Consider the following 18,551-nt stretch of genomic DNA (forward strand, 5'->3'; position numbering starts at 1 on the left):
GTCCGTGTTCTCAGACTTTTGTATCTCCTGCCCGATGGTAGAAGTTAGAAGAGTGAGTAAGCCGGGTGGGAGGGGTCTTTGATTATGCTGCCTGCTTTCCCCCGGCAGCGGGAGGTGTAGATGGAGTCAATGGATGGGAGGCAGGTTAGTGTGATGGACTGGGCGGTGTTCACGACTCTCTGAAGTTTCTTGCGGTCTTGGGCCGAGCAGTTGCCATACCAGGCTGTGATGCAGCCACATAGGATGTTGTCTATGGTGCATCCGTAAAGTTGGTAAGAGTTAATGTGGACATGCTGAATTTCCTTAGTTTCCTGAGGAAGTATGGGCACTGTTGTGCTTTCTTGGTGGTAGCATCGACGTGGGTGGACCAGGACAGATTTTTGGAGATGTGCACCCCGAGGAATTTGAAGGGGTATTCTTGGGCAGCATTTTTGGGCTGGATTCTCCACTGCTGGGATTCTCCGTTGCACTGGCAGCCCAGGGATTTCCCGACGACGTGGGGCTGCCCACAACGGGAAACCCCATTGGTTGGCGAGGCGGCGAATCCCACCCCTTGTTTTGTTTAATTTGTTAGAAGCAGATTTTAGTTATTTGTGTTTGCCTTGCCTCTATTTGTATGCATATTTGCGGGTGGTAGTATTCGCGGGTGAGGAATAGTTTGCGGACAATGCCTGCAGCTTTCTCTTTGTTTAGTCTTGTGCTTTGGTTTGGCAGCCATCTTGGGAGGGCCTGGTTGATGTATCTTTTAGGAAATCTGTCTTGGTGCAAATAGTTGACTCCGGATTGTGGAGGGGGCCTTGACAGACCATTGAGAGGATATGGCCAAATATGCCCAAAATACAGTGGTTAGCACTGCTGCCTCACAGCTCCATGTATGTGGGTTCAATTCCGGTTGACTGTCTGTGTGGAGTTGCACTCCCCCCCCCCCCCCCGTGTCTGCGTGGGTTCTCCTCCGGATGCTCCGGTTTCCCCTCTCAGTCCAAAGATCTGCCGGCGAGGTGGATTGGCTATGCTAAATTGCCCTAGTGTCCAAAGATGCACGGGTTAGGTGGAGTTCAGGGATAGGGAGTGGGCCTAGGTAGGGTGCTCTTTCAGAGGGTCAGTGCAGGCATGATGGGCCAAATTTCCTCCTTTTGGACTGTAGCAATTTTATGATCAGACCCGGCCAAAGGCAAAAACCTCTTCAACAGGGAAGAGGGTGGTGCCAAGAGAAAGACGAGGAAAGCCTTGCACGCAAAATCATGAATCTGAAAGTACCTGAAAAAACTGGAACCAAGCAGTTAACATTTCATTGCCTACTGAAAACTGGCAAACCTCCTCCACAAAAGCAAAAAAAAAAACTCCTAAAAAGTGAGAGAGAGAGAAGGAAATATCAGTTTCCTGGCCATTTGATTAGAGCAGACAAGCTCTGCCCTCTCCTAGAGGGCATTGAAGAGAGCAACAGGGGGTTAACCTAGGTACAGTTGGACAGATATCAGAGTGGTTGCAGACGAGCTAGTGGGTGTGTAGAGATGGTGCAAGACAGGACAGGCGTGACATACCAAGAGAGCCGATCTCCTGGCAAGAGCAGCTGCAAGCAGCAGCATGACCACAGTGTGTCTCAAAGCATTTTGTAGCCAATTAAAATTGCTCTGAAGCGCGGTCGCTGTCAGAATCACAGCAGCCAACTTGCACACAGCAAGCTCCCACACAGGAATGTGAAAATGGCCCAGATAATTCGTTACCAGTGGTGGTAATTGAGGGATAAAGATAGTCCGGGAAACCAGGGATACATCATTCCCCCATCCTTCCTCAAAATTGTGTCATGGGATATTTTGTGTCTACCAGCGCGGGCAGTTTAACCTCTCATAGAATTTACAGTGCAGAAGGAGGCCATTCAGTCCATCAAATCTGCACTGGCCCAGAGAAGAGTACCCCACTTAAGCCCATGCCTCCACACTGTCCCCGTAACCCTACCTAAACTTTTTCATGGTCAATGCTGCACATCTTTGGACTGTGGGAGAAAACCAGAGCCCCCGGAGGAAAACCATGTCGACACAGGTGCAGACTCCACACAGACAGTGACAGAGGCCGGGATTGAACCCGGGACCCTGGGAGGCGGCAGTGCTAACCGGTGTGCGAAAGGCAGCACCGCCAACATCACCGTGCGCCACCAGTACTGCACTATACAGCGTCAGCCCCGATCTCTGCTCTTGGAGGCTGGAAGGGCACAGCTTAGCAATGTGGGCAATTCTGGCAGGTGGGCTGCCACCTGAAGAGGTGGTGCATGGATCACGCCATTGAGGATCCCCTATGCCTGCTGCCAGTTCTGATTCCACAGGGAGGGCAGAAACAGGATGGGGTTTTTAAAAAATGAAAAGAAAAAAAGGGCCAATTCCAGAATCCGCCTTCTGGACCTCAGCCACTGGGGAGGAGGGGGGGTGGGGGGGGGGGGTGTGTATGTATGAAATTTGAGCAGGGCGGGAGGGCGCGGCTGCAGCGCACCTCCCCCCGCCGCGGCGTCCCTCTCCGGGGACTCTGGCCGCCCGCCTGCCCTCGCTCCCCGTCTTAGCACACTTCTCGGCCAATGGAGGGCGCCGCTCTGGGCGGCCGCCTCTGATTGGCGGGAGGGCGGGGCCGGTCCAGCCCCGCCCCCTCCCACGCGCGCAGCAAGCGCCAGCGCATTGGCGGGAGGGCGGGGCCGGGCCGGAGTCTGCGCGCCGCGTCACCTGATCGATTCAAAATGGCGCCGGTGTTGTTTTGATGAATAAGAGACTTTGTGTGAGAGGCAGGCTGTGGTTTTAAACAGAGGGCGAAGCAGCAGGCTGGAGAGGAGAGAAAGAGAGAGAAGGAGGGCACTCAACCCCCCCATCTCCCTGACCAGCAGCAACGTTTACTGATGCTCACCCAAAGAGTTTGAGACAAACTATGCACTTTGGCTGAAAAAGTCAGGTTTTTGTTTTTAAAAAAAGAGGAGCGAGAAAACAGGCTGAGAGGATGGAAGAACTTAGTGCTGATGAGGTGAGGAACAGACCTTGTGTTTCTCGTCCGTTTGGGGCCTTGCTCATTTTTAAAAGAAGCCTGCTGCATGTCTTTAAGTGTTGAGAGAGCAACTTGCAGATATGCCCCTTTTGTTGTGGGAAGCCACTGGCTACCAGTGGAGGGGTCGACATCTATGTAGGCCCTCCCTGGCTATTTTATCATTCACAGGTTGGTAGGGAGCTTATTTATTTTTTTATGTTCCATTTTGCTTCATCTTTTAGGGGGTTCAGCAATTTGTGCTGCAACTTGCTGGCAAAAGCAGGCAAACTGCAAAAGTAAGTGCACCTCCAGTGTGGGTGAGGTAGGGTTCTTGAATGTAAGTAGCTGATTTCTGTACCTCCTGTACATGTGTCGTGTGGGGGGGGAAATATCTAATTCTTCCTGGAAGCAACGTTTTGTACACTTTCCCAGCTAATTATTTTTTGTTTTGGTTGTCCTTTCCTTTTGTGGAAAGCTAATTGCACTTTTTTGAGGGGCTTTTAGCCTAAAGCTGTAGGCCTCTATGTTTCTTTTTGGGAGTGCTAGTGTGGGCAGGAGGACGAGACGAAATGAGAACAAAAGGGATCGTTATCAATTAGGAATTGATTATATGTGAAAGTATAAATCAGCTATCTGATTTTGATAAGCCAGCCCCAATGTTCTCTGTGAAAATAATTGTATATCGTATGTGAACAGAACATCATAATTGGATATTTTGCTAGTTCCTTACTCTAATTTCAAAATATAGTTGCCTTCAGCATCAAATCATTATTCGCAAATATGAAATCAATTTTATTTTGCAAATGGATTGACACATTGAAAGATTAGATTTTTAAAAATGTTATTAAGAAAGTGAAAGTATTAACCTGTAACAATCACCACATGTTACAGTTGCCATACTTGACCACAAATAGGGCTAATGTATGTATTTGATAATTTGCAGTTTTAACTGTTTTGTAGTTTTTTTGTTTTGTTTTGGTAACTATTTTTTTGTTTAAAGGACCTAACATTCCTTTTTGAAGTAGACAACTTCCATCCATCACTATATTTGTTTCTGACCTGTGGTAAATCTTAAGTTTTGAAATTTCAAAGTTTAACACTGAACTGGCTGAAAAAGATATTGGTTCAAGCAGTAGACATTGCAGTGGGAATAGTATAGTGTCACACAAATTTTGTATGATCTTGAGAATAACTCATATTTTTGAATTATTAATAACATTCCATCCTATATGTGTACAGGATGCTGTGGTCTATTTCGTCTTGAAGTTTCTTTCTGATTATCTCTTCTGTTCATGCCATGGGCTGTGAATGCGACGCTTTAATGTTCATCATCGTCTTCTGTTAAATCAACTGTTACTGATTTTAAATATATGATCTTGATGAAATGAGTTAAACTTAAGCATTTTACTTCTCCCATTTACATCACTTGCCAACAATTCTATTGTTTCATTCAGCCATGTCAGAATCCTTTTCCTAAAACCACCTGTAAAAATACTTGAATAGAGAACTCATTGACCCTGCTTTGCATGTTTTGTGTTTATTGCAGTCTTGTTCAGTTTTACTCAATAATATCATAACTTTGACTCTAGGCAAAATTATTGCATACCTTATTGACACTTAACAGATGAAAATTTTTTTGAGGACCCAATTACCCCCACAGTCCTAGGGAGAATGTGCAAATTCCACACAGGCAGTGATCTGGGCAGCACGGTAGCATCGTGGTTAGCACAATTGCTTCACAGCTCCAGGGTCCCAGGTTTGATTCCCAGCTGGGTCATTGTCTGTGTGGAGTCTGCACGTTCTCCCCGTGTCTGCGTGGGTTTCCTCCGGGTGCTCTAGTTTCCTCCCACAGTCCAAAGATGTGCGGGTTAGGTGGATTGGCCTTGCTAAATTGCCCTCTGTGTCCAAAAAGGTTGAGTGGGGGTTGCGGGGTAGATACGTGGGCTTGAGTGGGTTGCTCTTTGTAAGGGCCAGTTCAGACTAGATGGTCCGAATGGCCTCCTTCTGCACTGTAAATTCTATGATCTAGGGCCGGGATTGAACCGGGGTCCTCGGTGGTGTGAGGCAGCAGTGCTAACCACTGCGCCATCGTATTGTTCCCGTTGACACTTAAAGGGTCTCTCAGATTAAAAGACGATTCTATTTACATGCCATCTTAAACTTATTGAGATATGAATAATATATTTCCCAACCACACACAGAACCTCTTCTGTCCAATTATTTACTTTTGGCAAATTTGCAAATTTATTTACAGATTCAAGTTTTTTTTTTTCCTCGACCCCCCTTTTGAATTGTTCACCTCGTCCCATCCTGGCTTTGCTGCCCACAAAGGATTTATAGTTTATGCTGTTATTACTCAAAGAAGCTCTTGCCCACTGCTCCGTCTCCATTGAGCCAATGATTCTTTACAAGGCCTGGTTGGCTGATTTGGTTGTGACTCTCTTACTTCAAGTAGCGCAATTACTTCAAGAAATGTTGCTAGCTTAACCTGTGTAAAAGAGAAAAAAAAAGTAGTTTTTAAAAAATTGTGGCTTCTCGTACTTTAGATATTTGTAAATTTTCTGCCTGGGTCAGTGTACTGCAGGTGATTATAGTTCCATAGAAGGGGCAGCACAGTGGCACAGTGTTTAGCATTGCTGCCTACGGCGCTGAGGACCCGGGTACGAATCCCGGCCCTGGGTCACTGTCCGTGTGGAGTTTGCACATTCTCCCCGTGTCTGCGTGGGTTTCACCCCCACAACCCAAAGATGTGCAGGCTAGGTGGATTGGCCACGCTAAATTGCCCCTTAAATTGGAAAAAAATAATTGGGTACGCTAAATTTAAAAAAAAAATAGTTCCATAGAAAAATTAGAACTCCCATCTTGTCTGTCCCATTCATTGGGAAAGTAATTTGTTCAGATTTATACTGCCATGCTCATGCTGTATTGTTAGTTTCTGACTGAATTACCTTTGGTTCTCATTTCACCCAACTACTCAATTGACTAAACAGGCAATTGAGTAAACAGTTGCCAATGATGTTGCATTAGACGTGAAATGGGTAATTCTATAAACTGGGGACATTTTAGTCAGCCAAGGGTACTGAGTAAATTGTATTCTATCCTTTTTGCGAAGGAGTGGTTTAAGCTAGCAACTTAAACCTACCCTCTAATTAGTACAATTTCAGGTATCCATACAGCTTCTCCATCTGCAGGTACCATGCCCTAAGAGGATGTTGGCAACTATGGATTTCCATTGGTTTGGTCCATGTTTGTGGTTGATGAGTACTGCAGTCATTTGCTTTCTGCAGTATGACTGAGCAGGAAGCTCTTCCGCTCTTCCCATCAAGCATACAGGATGTATTTACAGGCTGATAGTCAACCTGTTTGTACATGCTATGAACGCATCTTCCATGGCTATCAAGTCCTGAGCTGGGACTTTAACCAGAGTTTCTGGCCCTGAAGTAGGGACACTACCCACTGCAGCACAAGAGCTCCACGCACTGAGCCAGAGGAATTTAACTTGTACTTTCTGTAACCATGTCTTTTTCCCAATTTATAAAATGTTTCACTTCTGACTAGACTGCTCCATGCCAACATGCACAAGAGAATTGAGTGAAAAATAGAACAAATAAGGTAAATGTACTGAAATGTAGAAAAGGAAAAATTATGCAATAACAAATGCATTTATATAATGCCTTAAACATAGGAAAACATCCCAAGGCACTTAAGTTTCGCCGGACTAATTTCCAGGATGGCAGGACTGACATATATGAAGAAAGACTGGATCGACTGGGCTTGTACTCACTGGAGATTAGAAGAATGAAAGTAGGATCTCATAGAAACATATAAAGTCTTGATGGGACTGGATAGGCTAGATGCGGGAAGAATGTTCCTGATGTTGGGGGATGCCCCGGACTAGGGGGTCACAGCCTAAGAATAAGGGGTAAACCATTCAGAATTGAGATGAGGAAGAACTTCTTCTTCTCTCAGAGAGCAGATGTGCAGAGTAGGTGGATTGGCCACACTAAATTTGCCCTCAATTGGGGAAAAAAAATGTATTAAAAAAAAAAGTCTTTCCTTGGCCTTTGCACCAAAAACAATCCCAGCTTCTCTTATCTCTCCTCCATAACTGAATTCCTTGATCCCTGGTACTATTCTGGCGAATCTCTGCACCGCACCAACAACTTGACATCAAGTGTAATGCAGAGAATTGGGCTTGTACTCTAGCTGAGGCCAACCTAGTGATTTGTAAAGATCACTTCCTTGCTTTTGTGCTCCTGTCTCTATAGAGTGAATATTCTCGTATGCTTTTTCTGACAGCTTTGCCATTTGTCCTGCCCCCTTCAAAGCTATCTTTTGTTTCTGCATCCCAGTTAAAATTGTACCATTTTGTCTGCTGCTGTCCTCATTGTTTTATATCACTAAGCTTTGTATCAACCGTAAACTTTGAAACTCTGCCCTCTTCATTCATTGGATTGGAAAAGGCTGAAATGATGTGTGTGTTTGATGGAACAAGAAATGCTGGGGGAAGAAGCCAACAAATTGGCTTTGGTGTATGTTCGAGTAGCAGTTATACTGTTTTCTGCTTACCCCTAACAAATGAGAAAATAACAATGATCTTTATCCACGTGGAATAGGCGAGACGTTTTTGTGGCCTCGGGTTTTTTATAGCTTCTCGATTTGGAACTGCGTGGAGATTTTGTATTCTTTTACTCAGTAAATATCATAATTCAATGCTTTAGCTTACTGGTTTAATAGGTGGAGCTGGACAACTTTCCATTTATATTGTGCTTTTAACTTCGAAAAAGTCTCAAATACCCTTCTCAAAGGTGTTTGTAGATATAGTTTCACTATTGCTGCTAACGTTTCGGTGCTGCACCCAGATGTCCATCCTTTATGCGTATGTCTGGATTGTTTTGGTAGGGAATTTTCTTCCAAAGGTCATCACGAGTGAACCCAGTCCTGCTGTCACTTGATGCTTACACATGCATACTTTCCCTCGGGTTGGAAGCCGGACACTGGGAAGCAATCGAGAGCAGAAACCCTGGCTAACTGTTTTTGCTTTCACTGAGACTAACTGCAGTGACCCTGCTGCCATTCTGAGGTGCAGGAGCTCAATGTAGTCGGACTTTGTAACTCAGTGCCACATTGGATATTACGTGCATCAAGTGAGTTACCGGAGAGCTACTTTCGTTTTTTAAAAATGTGAAGTGTACAATTTAGAAGTTGCTTCAAAAGAACTGGGACATGGAAAAACTTGCATTTACATATGGTAAAAATAGAGCTCACAAGTATGTTGTAACAGGATTCTCAAATAGCTTTTAATAGATAAAGTAACCACAACGCCATATAAATCCAGAAGGCCCCAAATTTGTCTTTGTAAGCTTGACCTTTTATGGTGTAGCAATGGGGCATTGCAGTTAGACCTGTGCTGCTGGACTAGGGAGGGATGGTTGGGCATAGTTCCCGTTGCTGATCATTAAAGGCGTCAACTGGGAAATGTTTGTGCGATGTTAGGCAATGATGGGACTGAATGTTCATGCGATGCCTGTCTTAGATACGCAACATGCATCTACTAAGGAGACTTTGGCAACTTGCTGAAGGACTTCAAATGACACATTTGGGGCAGTACCTCCAAGAGAAAGGGTTATGGGGAGATGTTGTGTGAATGAACTGGTGCAGCCTCTTGCAACATTGCACTTACAATTGGATCTTGGGTTATTGCATCCAGTTTCCACCCCATCCCACCCACAACAGCCTCTGATTCATTCATTCTGAAATGAATGTTGAGATTGTGACTTTTCCCAGAGACTTTATTATTGGATGGAATAACAGGTGCAGTTTGAGACTGATATTGCGTCATTGCTGTGTGTGAGGACCTCTTCTAGTCAAAGGTATCCTCTAGTGACTCTGAGCAAGTGATTTTAAATTTGCATTTAAACATGTCTATAAGGGACATAAGGTCTTCTCCAAAAGGCTCTGAGTTCATCCAGTGAGTAGAGCAGCAGGATGACCGGTTTGGTTACTAGTTTATGTTGAGTTAGCTGATCTTGGCTGATTGGTGCTTAGGTGTACAATTGATCTAGCTGGGATGACAGTCACCCTGGCTTTCAGCAGCCAATAGCTATCTACTGAGCCCTGATGGAATTGCATGTATGTGGTCTTTGGGTGAGACTACAATCATGCTTGGTTTAAGAGTCCTGAATTTGAGTCATACACCAATACTTAGTGAAGTGGAAGTGGGTGTAGTTTAGCACTATTACACCTGGTCTTCTCAACATTGACTGGTACACTCGGTGAAGAGGACTCAATGCCATTCTATCTTCATCTGTTGCAGTAACCAGTTTGTTGTCTACTTTTTTAGGTGGGCAGTTAACTTTTTTTTGTAGGTGTGGTTTTTCAGCCACATTTGGAGGTTTAGAGGAGGGAGAAGTACACAGAAAGGATCTGTTAACCACATGAGCTTGTCCGTTAGCAGAACGACAAAGGTTACTGGTGGTTGTGGATTCTTTGTTCTTCTAACTGTGAAGGGTAGTGTGGATTGGGGAAAAGAGAATGGGAGAAAATTGCAAAACAAATCATATTTTATTTCTGTACTTGTGAAAAATCAAAAACATGATGTTTGAAATTATGCAGTTTCTTTTATAGGGGCAAGGGAAATAACCCCTCCTGTATATGGAAAATTTAATTACAGGTTAACTTTATTCTGTCCTAAGTGAATGTTTGTATACTTGCAAAAATACTCCGACTCCTTCCCTCAAACACAGAGCATCAGAAAAGGCAAAGCCCTTCATTTCTCTTCCAGAACATGTGATCTGCATCCACAGAAGGAATGGCGGCAATTAAACAAGCAATTTAATTTTAAACAAAATTCTACAAATGCATTTTTTCTTTAGTGAATCTTTCACGGGTAAGTAACTTTAAATATGTAATGTTATGAAACTTGAGTTTCGGAGCCATGAGGTCATGTTGCAGTTGTACAAAACTCTGGTGCGGCGCATTTGGAGTATTACGTGCAGTTCTGGTCGCCGCATTATAGGAAGGATGTGGAAGCATTGGAAAGGGTGCAGAGGAGATTTACCAGGATGTTGCCTGGTATGGAGGGAAGATCTTATGAGGAAAGGCTGAGGAACTTGAGGTTGTTTTCGTGAGGTGACTTAATTGAGGCATAAAAGATGATCCGAGGATTAGATAGGGTGGACAGTGAGAGCCTTTTTCCTCGGATGGTGATGTCCAGCACGAGGGGACATAGCTTTAAATTGAGGGGAGATAGATATAGGACCGATGTTAGATGTAGGTTCTTTACTCAGAGAGTAGTAAGGACGTGGAATGCCCTGCCTGCAACAGTAGTGGACTCGCCAACCCTAAGGGCATTCAAATGGTCATTGGATAGGCATGTGGACGATAAGGGAATAGTGTAGATGGGCTTAAGAGGGGTTTCGCAGGTTGGCGCAACACCGAGGGCTGAAGAGCCTGTACTGCGCTGTAATATTCTATGTTCAATCAACTCTGTTAAATTCCTCATATTGGAATTGTAGAGTGGTATCCTTCTGTCCTGGAACCTTTTGACCCATTGAGTCCAAGTTGTCTTCCAAAGAGAAATTTAGTGCTGCACTCGCCTGTCCCTTCTCCGTGGCCCTGCAAAATTTCCCTTCAAGTGCTTAGTCAATCCCCTTTTTGAAAGCATGATTGAATCTGCTTTCATCTTTTCAAACAATCTGTTTGAAAAATGTCCAAAAAATGTTCCTCATGTCACCGTTGGTTCTTTTGCCAATCACCATGAATCCATGTCCTCTGTTCTGGATACTTTCCTCTGCCAACGTGAATAGTTTCTATTCGGTCCAGAACATAGGTGATTTTTGAATGCTTCTTCCAAATCTCTGAACCTTCAAACAGAACAACCTCGCCGTCTCCAATCTAACCATGTCACTCATGCCTGGAACCATTCTCTTAAATCCTTTCTAATGCCTTCCATCCATCCTAAAATGTGATGCTCAGAATCCTGCTGGTATCTATAAATGTTAATCGCTCAGTCTTTTTTTTTCTTAAAGTCTTTTTTTTTAAAAGAAGAGATTTTAATGCAAGGATTTGTTTAGAGGTGAATGCTAAAGCAAAATATTACAGTGCAGCTGAAGAAGATTGGAACCTGGCTAGACTGAATATTTCATTGTTCAGATCCTCTGAACTTTAGCTACGCATTGAATACTAGTTGACCTCCTATGGTGAAGTTTGTATGTACGTTTTAAAATAACACAATGCTGCATCAATACCATTTTTCTTTCCGTTGCAGTAGATTAAAAAGAGAATAGACATTTCAGATGAATCTTCTGAATAAATGTAATGTGGCTTTGCAAGACTGTGGCAGCTGTCAATTGCATTAGTGTTGCTTCCAGCAGTGATTTTAGGTTTGCACTTTACCGATTTTTAGTTTGAGTTGGCTTCTTTGTCGTGTACAGCTATATTGTTTATTGCAGTGTATTGTACTACTTGGTATCAGCCAGTGTAACTAGTTTGCATGTTCTAGGACATGACATTGAATTTCAGCTTTGATGTAATGATTACAGAGTGTCTGTTACTGAAAGCTTGGGAACTAATTGGGCAGCATGGTAGCACAGTAGTTGGCACTGTTTCTTCACAGCGCCTAAGGTCCAAAGTTCGATTCCTGGTTTGGGTGACTGTGCGGAGTCTGCACGTTCTCCCTGTGTTTGCGCGGGTTTCCTCGGGGTGCTCCAGTTTCCTCCCACAAGTCCCGAAAGACGTGCTGGTTGGTGAATCAGACATTCTGAATTCTCCCTCCATGTACCTGAACAGGCGCTGTAATGTGGCGACAAGGGGCTTTTCACCGTAACCTCATTGCAGTGTTAATGGAAGCCTACTTGTGACAGTAAAGATTATTAATTAATTGTTAGACCCAGCAATGGTTTTGGTAATCTCCCACTTTTGAGTGGAAGCTAAATACAACTAAAATAAACTCAATCTTGAATACTGATGTCTGAAATAGATAATTCCTTGAGTAACTTGCTAGATTTTGCCTTGCCTCTCTGCTATTGAATTGTGAACCAAACGGTGTTCTTTCAGCAACATTTTGAATATTGTACAGTAATTGTGACCTGTGCATGTTTAATATGCAGCTTTTACACTCGCATATTAGATGCAGAGCAAATGAGTTAAGAACTAAACGGTGCAAGAAAATCCTCTACGATGAGAGTAACATGAATTTTTTTAATACTCCTTGTAGATCAAAATATTTTGGCCTCTATTTTAATCCTTCAGCCCCTCCCTCTCCCATAGACAGGAGAGAAAAGGTCGCAAGTGGTATGAAAATCTTGAAAATCAAATTCCTGCCCCCAGCCCCTTGACCCACTTAAAGAAGGATGGGGCCTACTTAAGATGCAAAAGTTATGGGCTGATATTGCCCAACGTGACCTGTTAGTGGCAAGCTGGGGGGGAAACCCGCACCGTCTGCTTCCTGCCAGCAGCAGTCGGGGAGAGGAGCCAAGATAAAGGTCAAAAATACTCATTTCTTTTGACTCTTTGTGGTATAAGAACAGGAATGCTCATTCCCACCCGCGCCCTCCAGGAGCACCTGGCAAATAGGATTGCTCATGGTAAATAAGTTCTAGAACCTGTGCTTCAAATTTGCTAATTCATGAAAACGTTGCATTTTGACTGTTAGGAATTTCAATCATCTTTGCGTTTCATAAATTGTACTCTGAAGCGGCTGCACCAGAGTTACCAATACCACCCACCATCATGTCACAAACAAAATGCAGTGTGTCTCACTTGAGATGAGACTGGATTTGGAATTGGTTGCCACTCCTCCATGGGAGCGCAGCATTCTTGAGCTAAAGGTTCCCTGAACTAAGAACAATACAGCACAGGAACAGGCCCTTCGGCCTTCCAAGCCTGTACCGGTCATGATTCCAACCTTCGCCAAAACCCTCAGCACCTCTTGTGCTGTATCCCTCTATACCCATCCTATCCTTGTATTTGTCAAGATGCCTTTTGAACGCTGTTAATGTATCTGCTTCCACAACCTTCCCCTGGCAACGTGTTCTGGGCACTCGCCACCTCCTGCGTGTAAAAACCTGCACATCTCTAAACTTTGCCCCACGGACCTTAAACCTATGCCCCCTGGTGACTGACCCCTCCACCGTGGGAAAGAGTGCCTGCCCATCCACTCTATCCATGTCCCTCATAACCCTGTAGACCTCCATCAGGTCACACCTCAACCTCCGTTGTTCTAATGAAAACAGTCCGAGTCTATTCAGCCTCTCCGCATTACTAACACCCTCCAGACCAGGCAATATCCTGGTAAACCTCCTCTGCACCCTCACCAAAGCCTCCACATCCTTCTGGTAGTGTGGCAACCACAATTGTGCGCAGTATTCCAAGTGTGGCCGTACTAAGGTTCTATATAACTGTAGCGTGACTTGCCAGTTTTTATACTCTGTGCCCTGTCCAATGAAGGCAAGCATCCCATATGTTTTCTTGACTACCTTGTCCGTTTGTGTTGCCACAGATCTGTGGGCCTGCACACCCAGATGTCTCTGACTTTCTAAATTCCTAAGAGCTTTGCCATTTACGGTATATTTCCCCTCTATGTTAGAGGATATGAATGAACAAATATGAATGAACGAAACCGGAAACCGGTCTAAAATATAAATGTTTGAAATTTTGAGCACATGACTTTGGTGACTGATATAGTTGAATGATAAAACTGTCAGGAAGTGGAGAGAATGCTGCTGTTGACGTCTGTATACCTTGCGACCACTCTATGTTCAGTTGGGAGCAATGAATATTTAGGACAGCATTGAAGTGTTTGCTGAAATTTCGCTGTTAACTTTTTTTTTGTTTCTCGTGACTTTATACTGAAAGATGTTGCAGTAAAGGTATTCTGAAACCTGTTTATGTGACGTGCATTTTATTTTCTTGCATGATTGAAATTACAGCAGATTTTTGTCCGCTCATTGTGCCTGTGCTCATGCTACCTTATTAACTGGAGCATCTACTCTAATCCCAATTTCTTTTTTCAAGTGTCAGAATTTTAAATCGTTATAATCCGTCTCAATGTCCACTTGTGATAAAAATATTCCACATGTTCAACTACCTGTGAAAACACATCTAACTTCTTGACTTTCCGTACAATGTTAATTCTTACTGATTTCCCAACAAAGATCTTTGGTTGTTTTTAATGGTCTGATTTTCAAAGCCTCCTTGAATCTCAATTTTAAATCTTTGCATTGCTCTTTCCATGGTTGTAATATCCTTTACATAATGATGGGTGCAAACCACGTGGACTATTCCGTCTGCGGAATGAAGATATGTATCAATGACACTTCTCTGGTTATATCCTCCTATTGCTTGCTCGATTTGCGATGCTTGTAATTTGTTATCGGGAGCAAGCTTTGATATTATTGGTCCCTGAGGGAGGGGGCTTGTCTTGTGATGAGAGGCTGAGTAAATTAGGCCTACGATCTCTGGAGTTAAGAAGAACGAATGGGGGTCTAATTGAAAGAGGTTTCTGAAGAGACTTGACAGGCGGGGGGGAACACTCAGATTGTTTTATTGGTCAGTGAAACGGAAACACGGGGTCACAGTCTCCGAATAAGACGCTGATCGTTTAGGACTGAGATCAGAAAAAATTACTTGACTCAAAGTTGACTCTCTGGTGTTGTAGATGCTCCGTCATTCAATATATTTACACCTGGGATTCACAGATTTTTGGTATCTCGGGGAAATGGGGTGCAAGCAGGAAAGTAGAATTGAAACCCAAGAGCAACCCGAATGATTTCTTATTGGTTTCCAATCCACTATTTTCAAAGTGCCTGCTTGCCTTCGGGTCATTTACTTGTCCTTCATTACGCAGAAGCAAGTTCAGTAGTGCATCCTCCATGCTGACCATGCGGCATACTGAATAAGAAAACAGTCCTGGGTGCTTTCGAGGAACCTCTTTTTTTCAATTCATCACTGGAACATCTTTTCAATAACCTACATGCATTAGATAGTTACGGTACTCATTGTTGCTACTGAAAGCGCAATTTGCATACAGATCTTATTCTTGATTTCTTTGTCACTATTTTGTGCTCTCCCTATATTACAAAAAAATAATTACGTTTAATTACAACATTACCAAAACACAGAATCTGGTCACTGTCACACTGGGAGATCTTGCTATATACAAAATGGCACTCCCATTTCCTACATTACAGTGATTGCACTTCAGGAACATTTCATTTGGTGCTTTCAGTGCTTCTTTTGGGGGACGGATGGGAGGGAAATTGTCCCTTTATTTTAGAGCCTGTAGCTCCAAATGTTCTAAATGCCACTCTAAATTGCCTCTTAACTGGGGGGGGAAAAATTAATTCTGTACCCGGCCGAGGCATTGAATATAAAAATTGGCAAGTCGTGTTGCAAATATGCAGAACCTGAGTTAGGCCATGCTTGGAGTATAGTGTTCAATTCTGGTCACCACACTACCAGAAGGATGTGGAGGTTTTAGAGAGGGTGCAGAAGAGATTTACCAGGATATTGCCTGGTATGGAGGGCGTTAGTTATGAGGAGAGATTAAATAAACTTGGTTTGTTCTTACTGGAATGGCAGAGGTTGAGGGGCGACCTGAAAGAGGTCTATAAAATTATGAGGGTGGCATAGATAGGGTGGATAGTCAGACTTCTTCCCAGGGTAGAGGGGTTAATTACTTGGGGGCATAGGTTTAAGGTGCGAGGGGCAATGTTTGAGGAGATGTATGAGGCAAGTTGTTTTTACACAGAGGGTAGTGGGTGCCTGGAACTCTCTGCCGGAGGGGGTGGTGGAAGCAGGGAAGATAGTGACATTTACGGGGCATCTTGACAAATACATAATAGGATGGGAATAGAGGGATACGGACCCCGGAAGTGTAGAAGATTTTAGTTTAGACGGGCAGCATGGTTGGCACAGGCTTGGACGGCCGAAGGGCCTGCTTTTATTTGTTCTTGGTTCAAAATTTATTTTAATAAAGGGAAGCATGCTGGCGGAGTGGTTATTGCTGCTGCCTCATGGCGCCGAGGTCCCAGGTTCGATCCTGGCTCTGGGTCACTTTTGTTTGCACATTCTCCCTGTGTTTGCGTGGGTTTTGCCCCCGCAACCCAAAAGGTGTGCAGGGTAGGTGGATTGGCCATGCTAAATTGCCCCTTAATTGGACAAATTGAATTGGGTACTCTAAATTTATAAATAAAATTTAAAAAAAATTAGATTCTTCAATTTGTTTTCCTCTTTATTTATTTATTTATTTATTTATTTATTTATTTGTTATTCTTTCCTTTTGGTATACTCGTCCAAACAATTGGTATGAGATTCCAGTGTAGAAACCATCCACACACAGTAGCATCCCACAACTTAAGAGGCTGCATTTTTAATTCTTAACTTATTTTTTAGAAAATGTTGCTTGAGCAGAGACACTTTAGTGAGTACTGTTCTGTTGTAGTCAACAGTAAATGGTATAGCGATGAGTTTGCAACAATCATGTCGTGGGTAGATGTATCGTGGTAGAATAGGTTTATTTGGACAATGTAGAACAAGGAATGGAATACTGCGTCCTTGAAATTAAACAAAAGGAAGTAATTTTACAGCGATAGCGGCAAGCTTGAGTATATAACATCTGTATGTTAAAAGCCTTGAAATTGCTCTTTATTACTTTGTGAATTCTTTGAGCTGACCATAACTGTTAAGTATTGATATTGAAGCCATTATCCTCGGTCTGTGCCACAAAATCCCTTTCCTAGCCATCGGCTCCTTCCCTCTTCCTGATTGTTGTCAGAGGTGGCACCAAACTTGTAAAGCTGGTGTCCATTAAGATCCTGAGCTGAGTTCCAACCCTAATGTCCTTCGTCACCAAGACTATTAACTTCCACTTTTGTAACATTGCCTGCTTCGGCTCAGCTGATGAAATTCTCATGCCTTTTACAATCAACCGACCCAACCATCCCACCTTGCCACTCTCACTTTCTACTCTCTGTAATCTTGAGCTCATTCAAAACTTTGTTCATCCATCACCTCTGTGATCCCTGACTTGTATTGACTTCTGGTCTGGCTACATTTCCATTTTGCAGTAGTCACCCTGGTTTTCAAATCCCTCTTAAGATTCTCACCCCGTCTCTGTAACCTCCTCCAGTCTGGCCAGCCTCTGACATCTCCTCACTCATCCAATTCTGGCCTCTTGAACTGTTCCAATTTTCATTGTTCCAACGTTGCTGGCCCTGCCTCCAGATGCTGAGGCCCTAAACTCTGGAATACCTTCCCTGAAAACCATCTGCCTCCCTCCCTCTCCGCCTTTTAAAATGCCCTTAAAACCGAATTCTTCAACCAATCCTTTGATCAGCTGCCTTAATCTCCTTTTTTGTGTTAAATTTTATGAATAACACTCCTTTGTAGCCATTAAAGGCAGGATATGCCAAAAGTTGTGGTTGTATGCATATTAATTGTTTGCTTGGAGCTCTCGATGCATGGTGGAATTCATGGAAGTGGGATTATTATCCACTGTCGTTACTGCAGTTTCAACAAATAATCTGCAGTTGATTTCTTGGACGCTTTCTAACATCTGTGCTGTATTTGGTGGGGGGGGGTACACACAACCTTTTTGGCAACCAGGCTGAACATTCAGCAAGCTCTGTAGTATTTCAAAGCTGGTGGGGGCTGGGCCAGTCTCGCTTTGAGCAGTAACGTTTTCTCCTCTTTGAATACAGATTCGTAGACGACGCCTTGCACGGCTTGCTGGTGGACTGACTTCACAACCCACCACCCCGCTTACCTCCCCGCAGCGAGAAAACCCACCGGGAGTATCTGCAGCGACGCCTGGCATATCTCAAAATATGGCCCTAAGTGTACAGAGCGTAACTCCTGCTACATCTCCTATTGGAGCAACAGGTATGGGAGAGGGTGGGACAGCAGCAATTGATTGAGCATAACTGCTAGCAGTCTTGCATTTGGCTTGAAGCGTTTTATCTTGATTATTTGAAAGCAACACTTTTTTTTTTTCATTTCATGGTTGTAAGCAGAAGGTTTACTCTGATGAAATGCAAGTTTGTGGTCAAATTGTAGGCTTTCCTATCTAATCCACATTGATCCAGGGTGTATGGTGTATGTCCAAAACAGTGTCATGTTTAGTTATTTTTCTGCATCATAGTGCATTTATAGGAGAAGCTGGAGAGTTTCAAAAAAAATTATAAAAAAACCTGCAGCGAACTGCTTTAAAAGTAATTGAAATTGTACATAATATCTCCTTTGCATCAGATGCGGCTTCTGAAATATTCTGTTTCCTGACACGATGAATAAATAAAAAATGGGGAGATGCTGGCGCTGGACTGGCGTGGGCTCAGTAAGAAGTCGTACAACACCAGGTTAAAGTCTCAACAGGTATATTTAAAATCACCAAGCTTTTGGAGTGCAGCTCCTTCATCAGGTGAAGACTGCAGGTGAAAGCTTGCGATTTCAAATGAACCTGTTGGACTTTAACCTGGTGTTGTGAGACTTCTTGGATTGGATTTGTTTATTGTCACGTGTACCGAGGTACAGTGAAAAGTATTTTTCTGCAA

The 18,551-nt window shown here is 43.5% G+C and overlaps 1 protein-coding gene across 5 annotated transcripts in view; it reads left to right on the forward strand.

Annotated features, from left to right (window-relative positions):
• Positions 1-2,697: 2,697 nt before the first annotated feature.
• ube4b (ubiquitination factor E4B, UFD2 homolog (S. cerevisiae)) overlaps positions 2,698-18,551 on the forward strand; it is an 87,341-nt gene continuing 71,487 nt past the window's right edge. For 3 of the 5 annotated variants that reach the window (XM_038773797.1, XM_038773799.1, XM_038773798.1), the window contains exons 1-2: positions 2,698-3,000; positions 17,703-17,883. In XM_038773797.1, coding sequence (XP_038629725.1) covers positions 2,977-3,000; positions 17,703-17,883 — 205 coding nt within the window. In that variant the 5' untranslated portion in view covers positions 2,698-2,976. The remainder of the gene's footprint in view (positions 3,001-17,702; positions 17,884-18,551) is intronic. The other 2 variants (XM_038773800.1, XM_038773801.1) reach the window with 2 other exon arrangements.

Source organism: Scyliorhinus canicula, chromosome 16, assembly GCF_902713615.1.
Source record: "Scyliorhinus canicula chromosome 16, sScyCan1.1, whole genome shotgun sequence".
NCBI classification, from domain to species: Eukaryota; Metazoa; Chordata; class Chondrichthyes; order Carcharhiniformes; family Scyliorhinidae; genus Scyliorhinus; species Scyliorhinus canicula.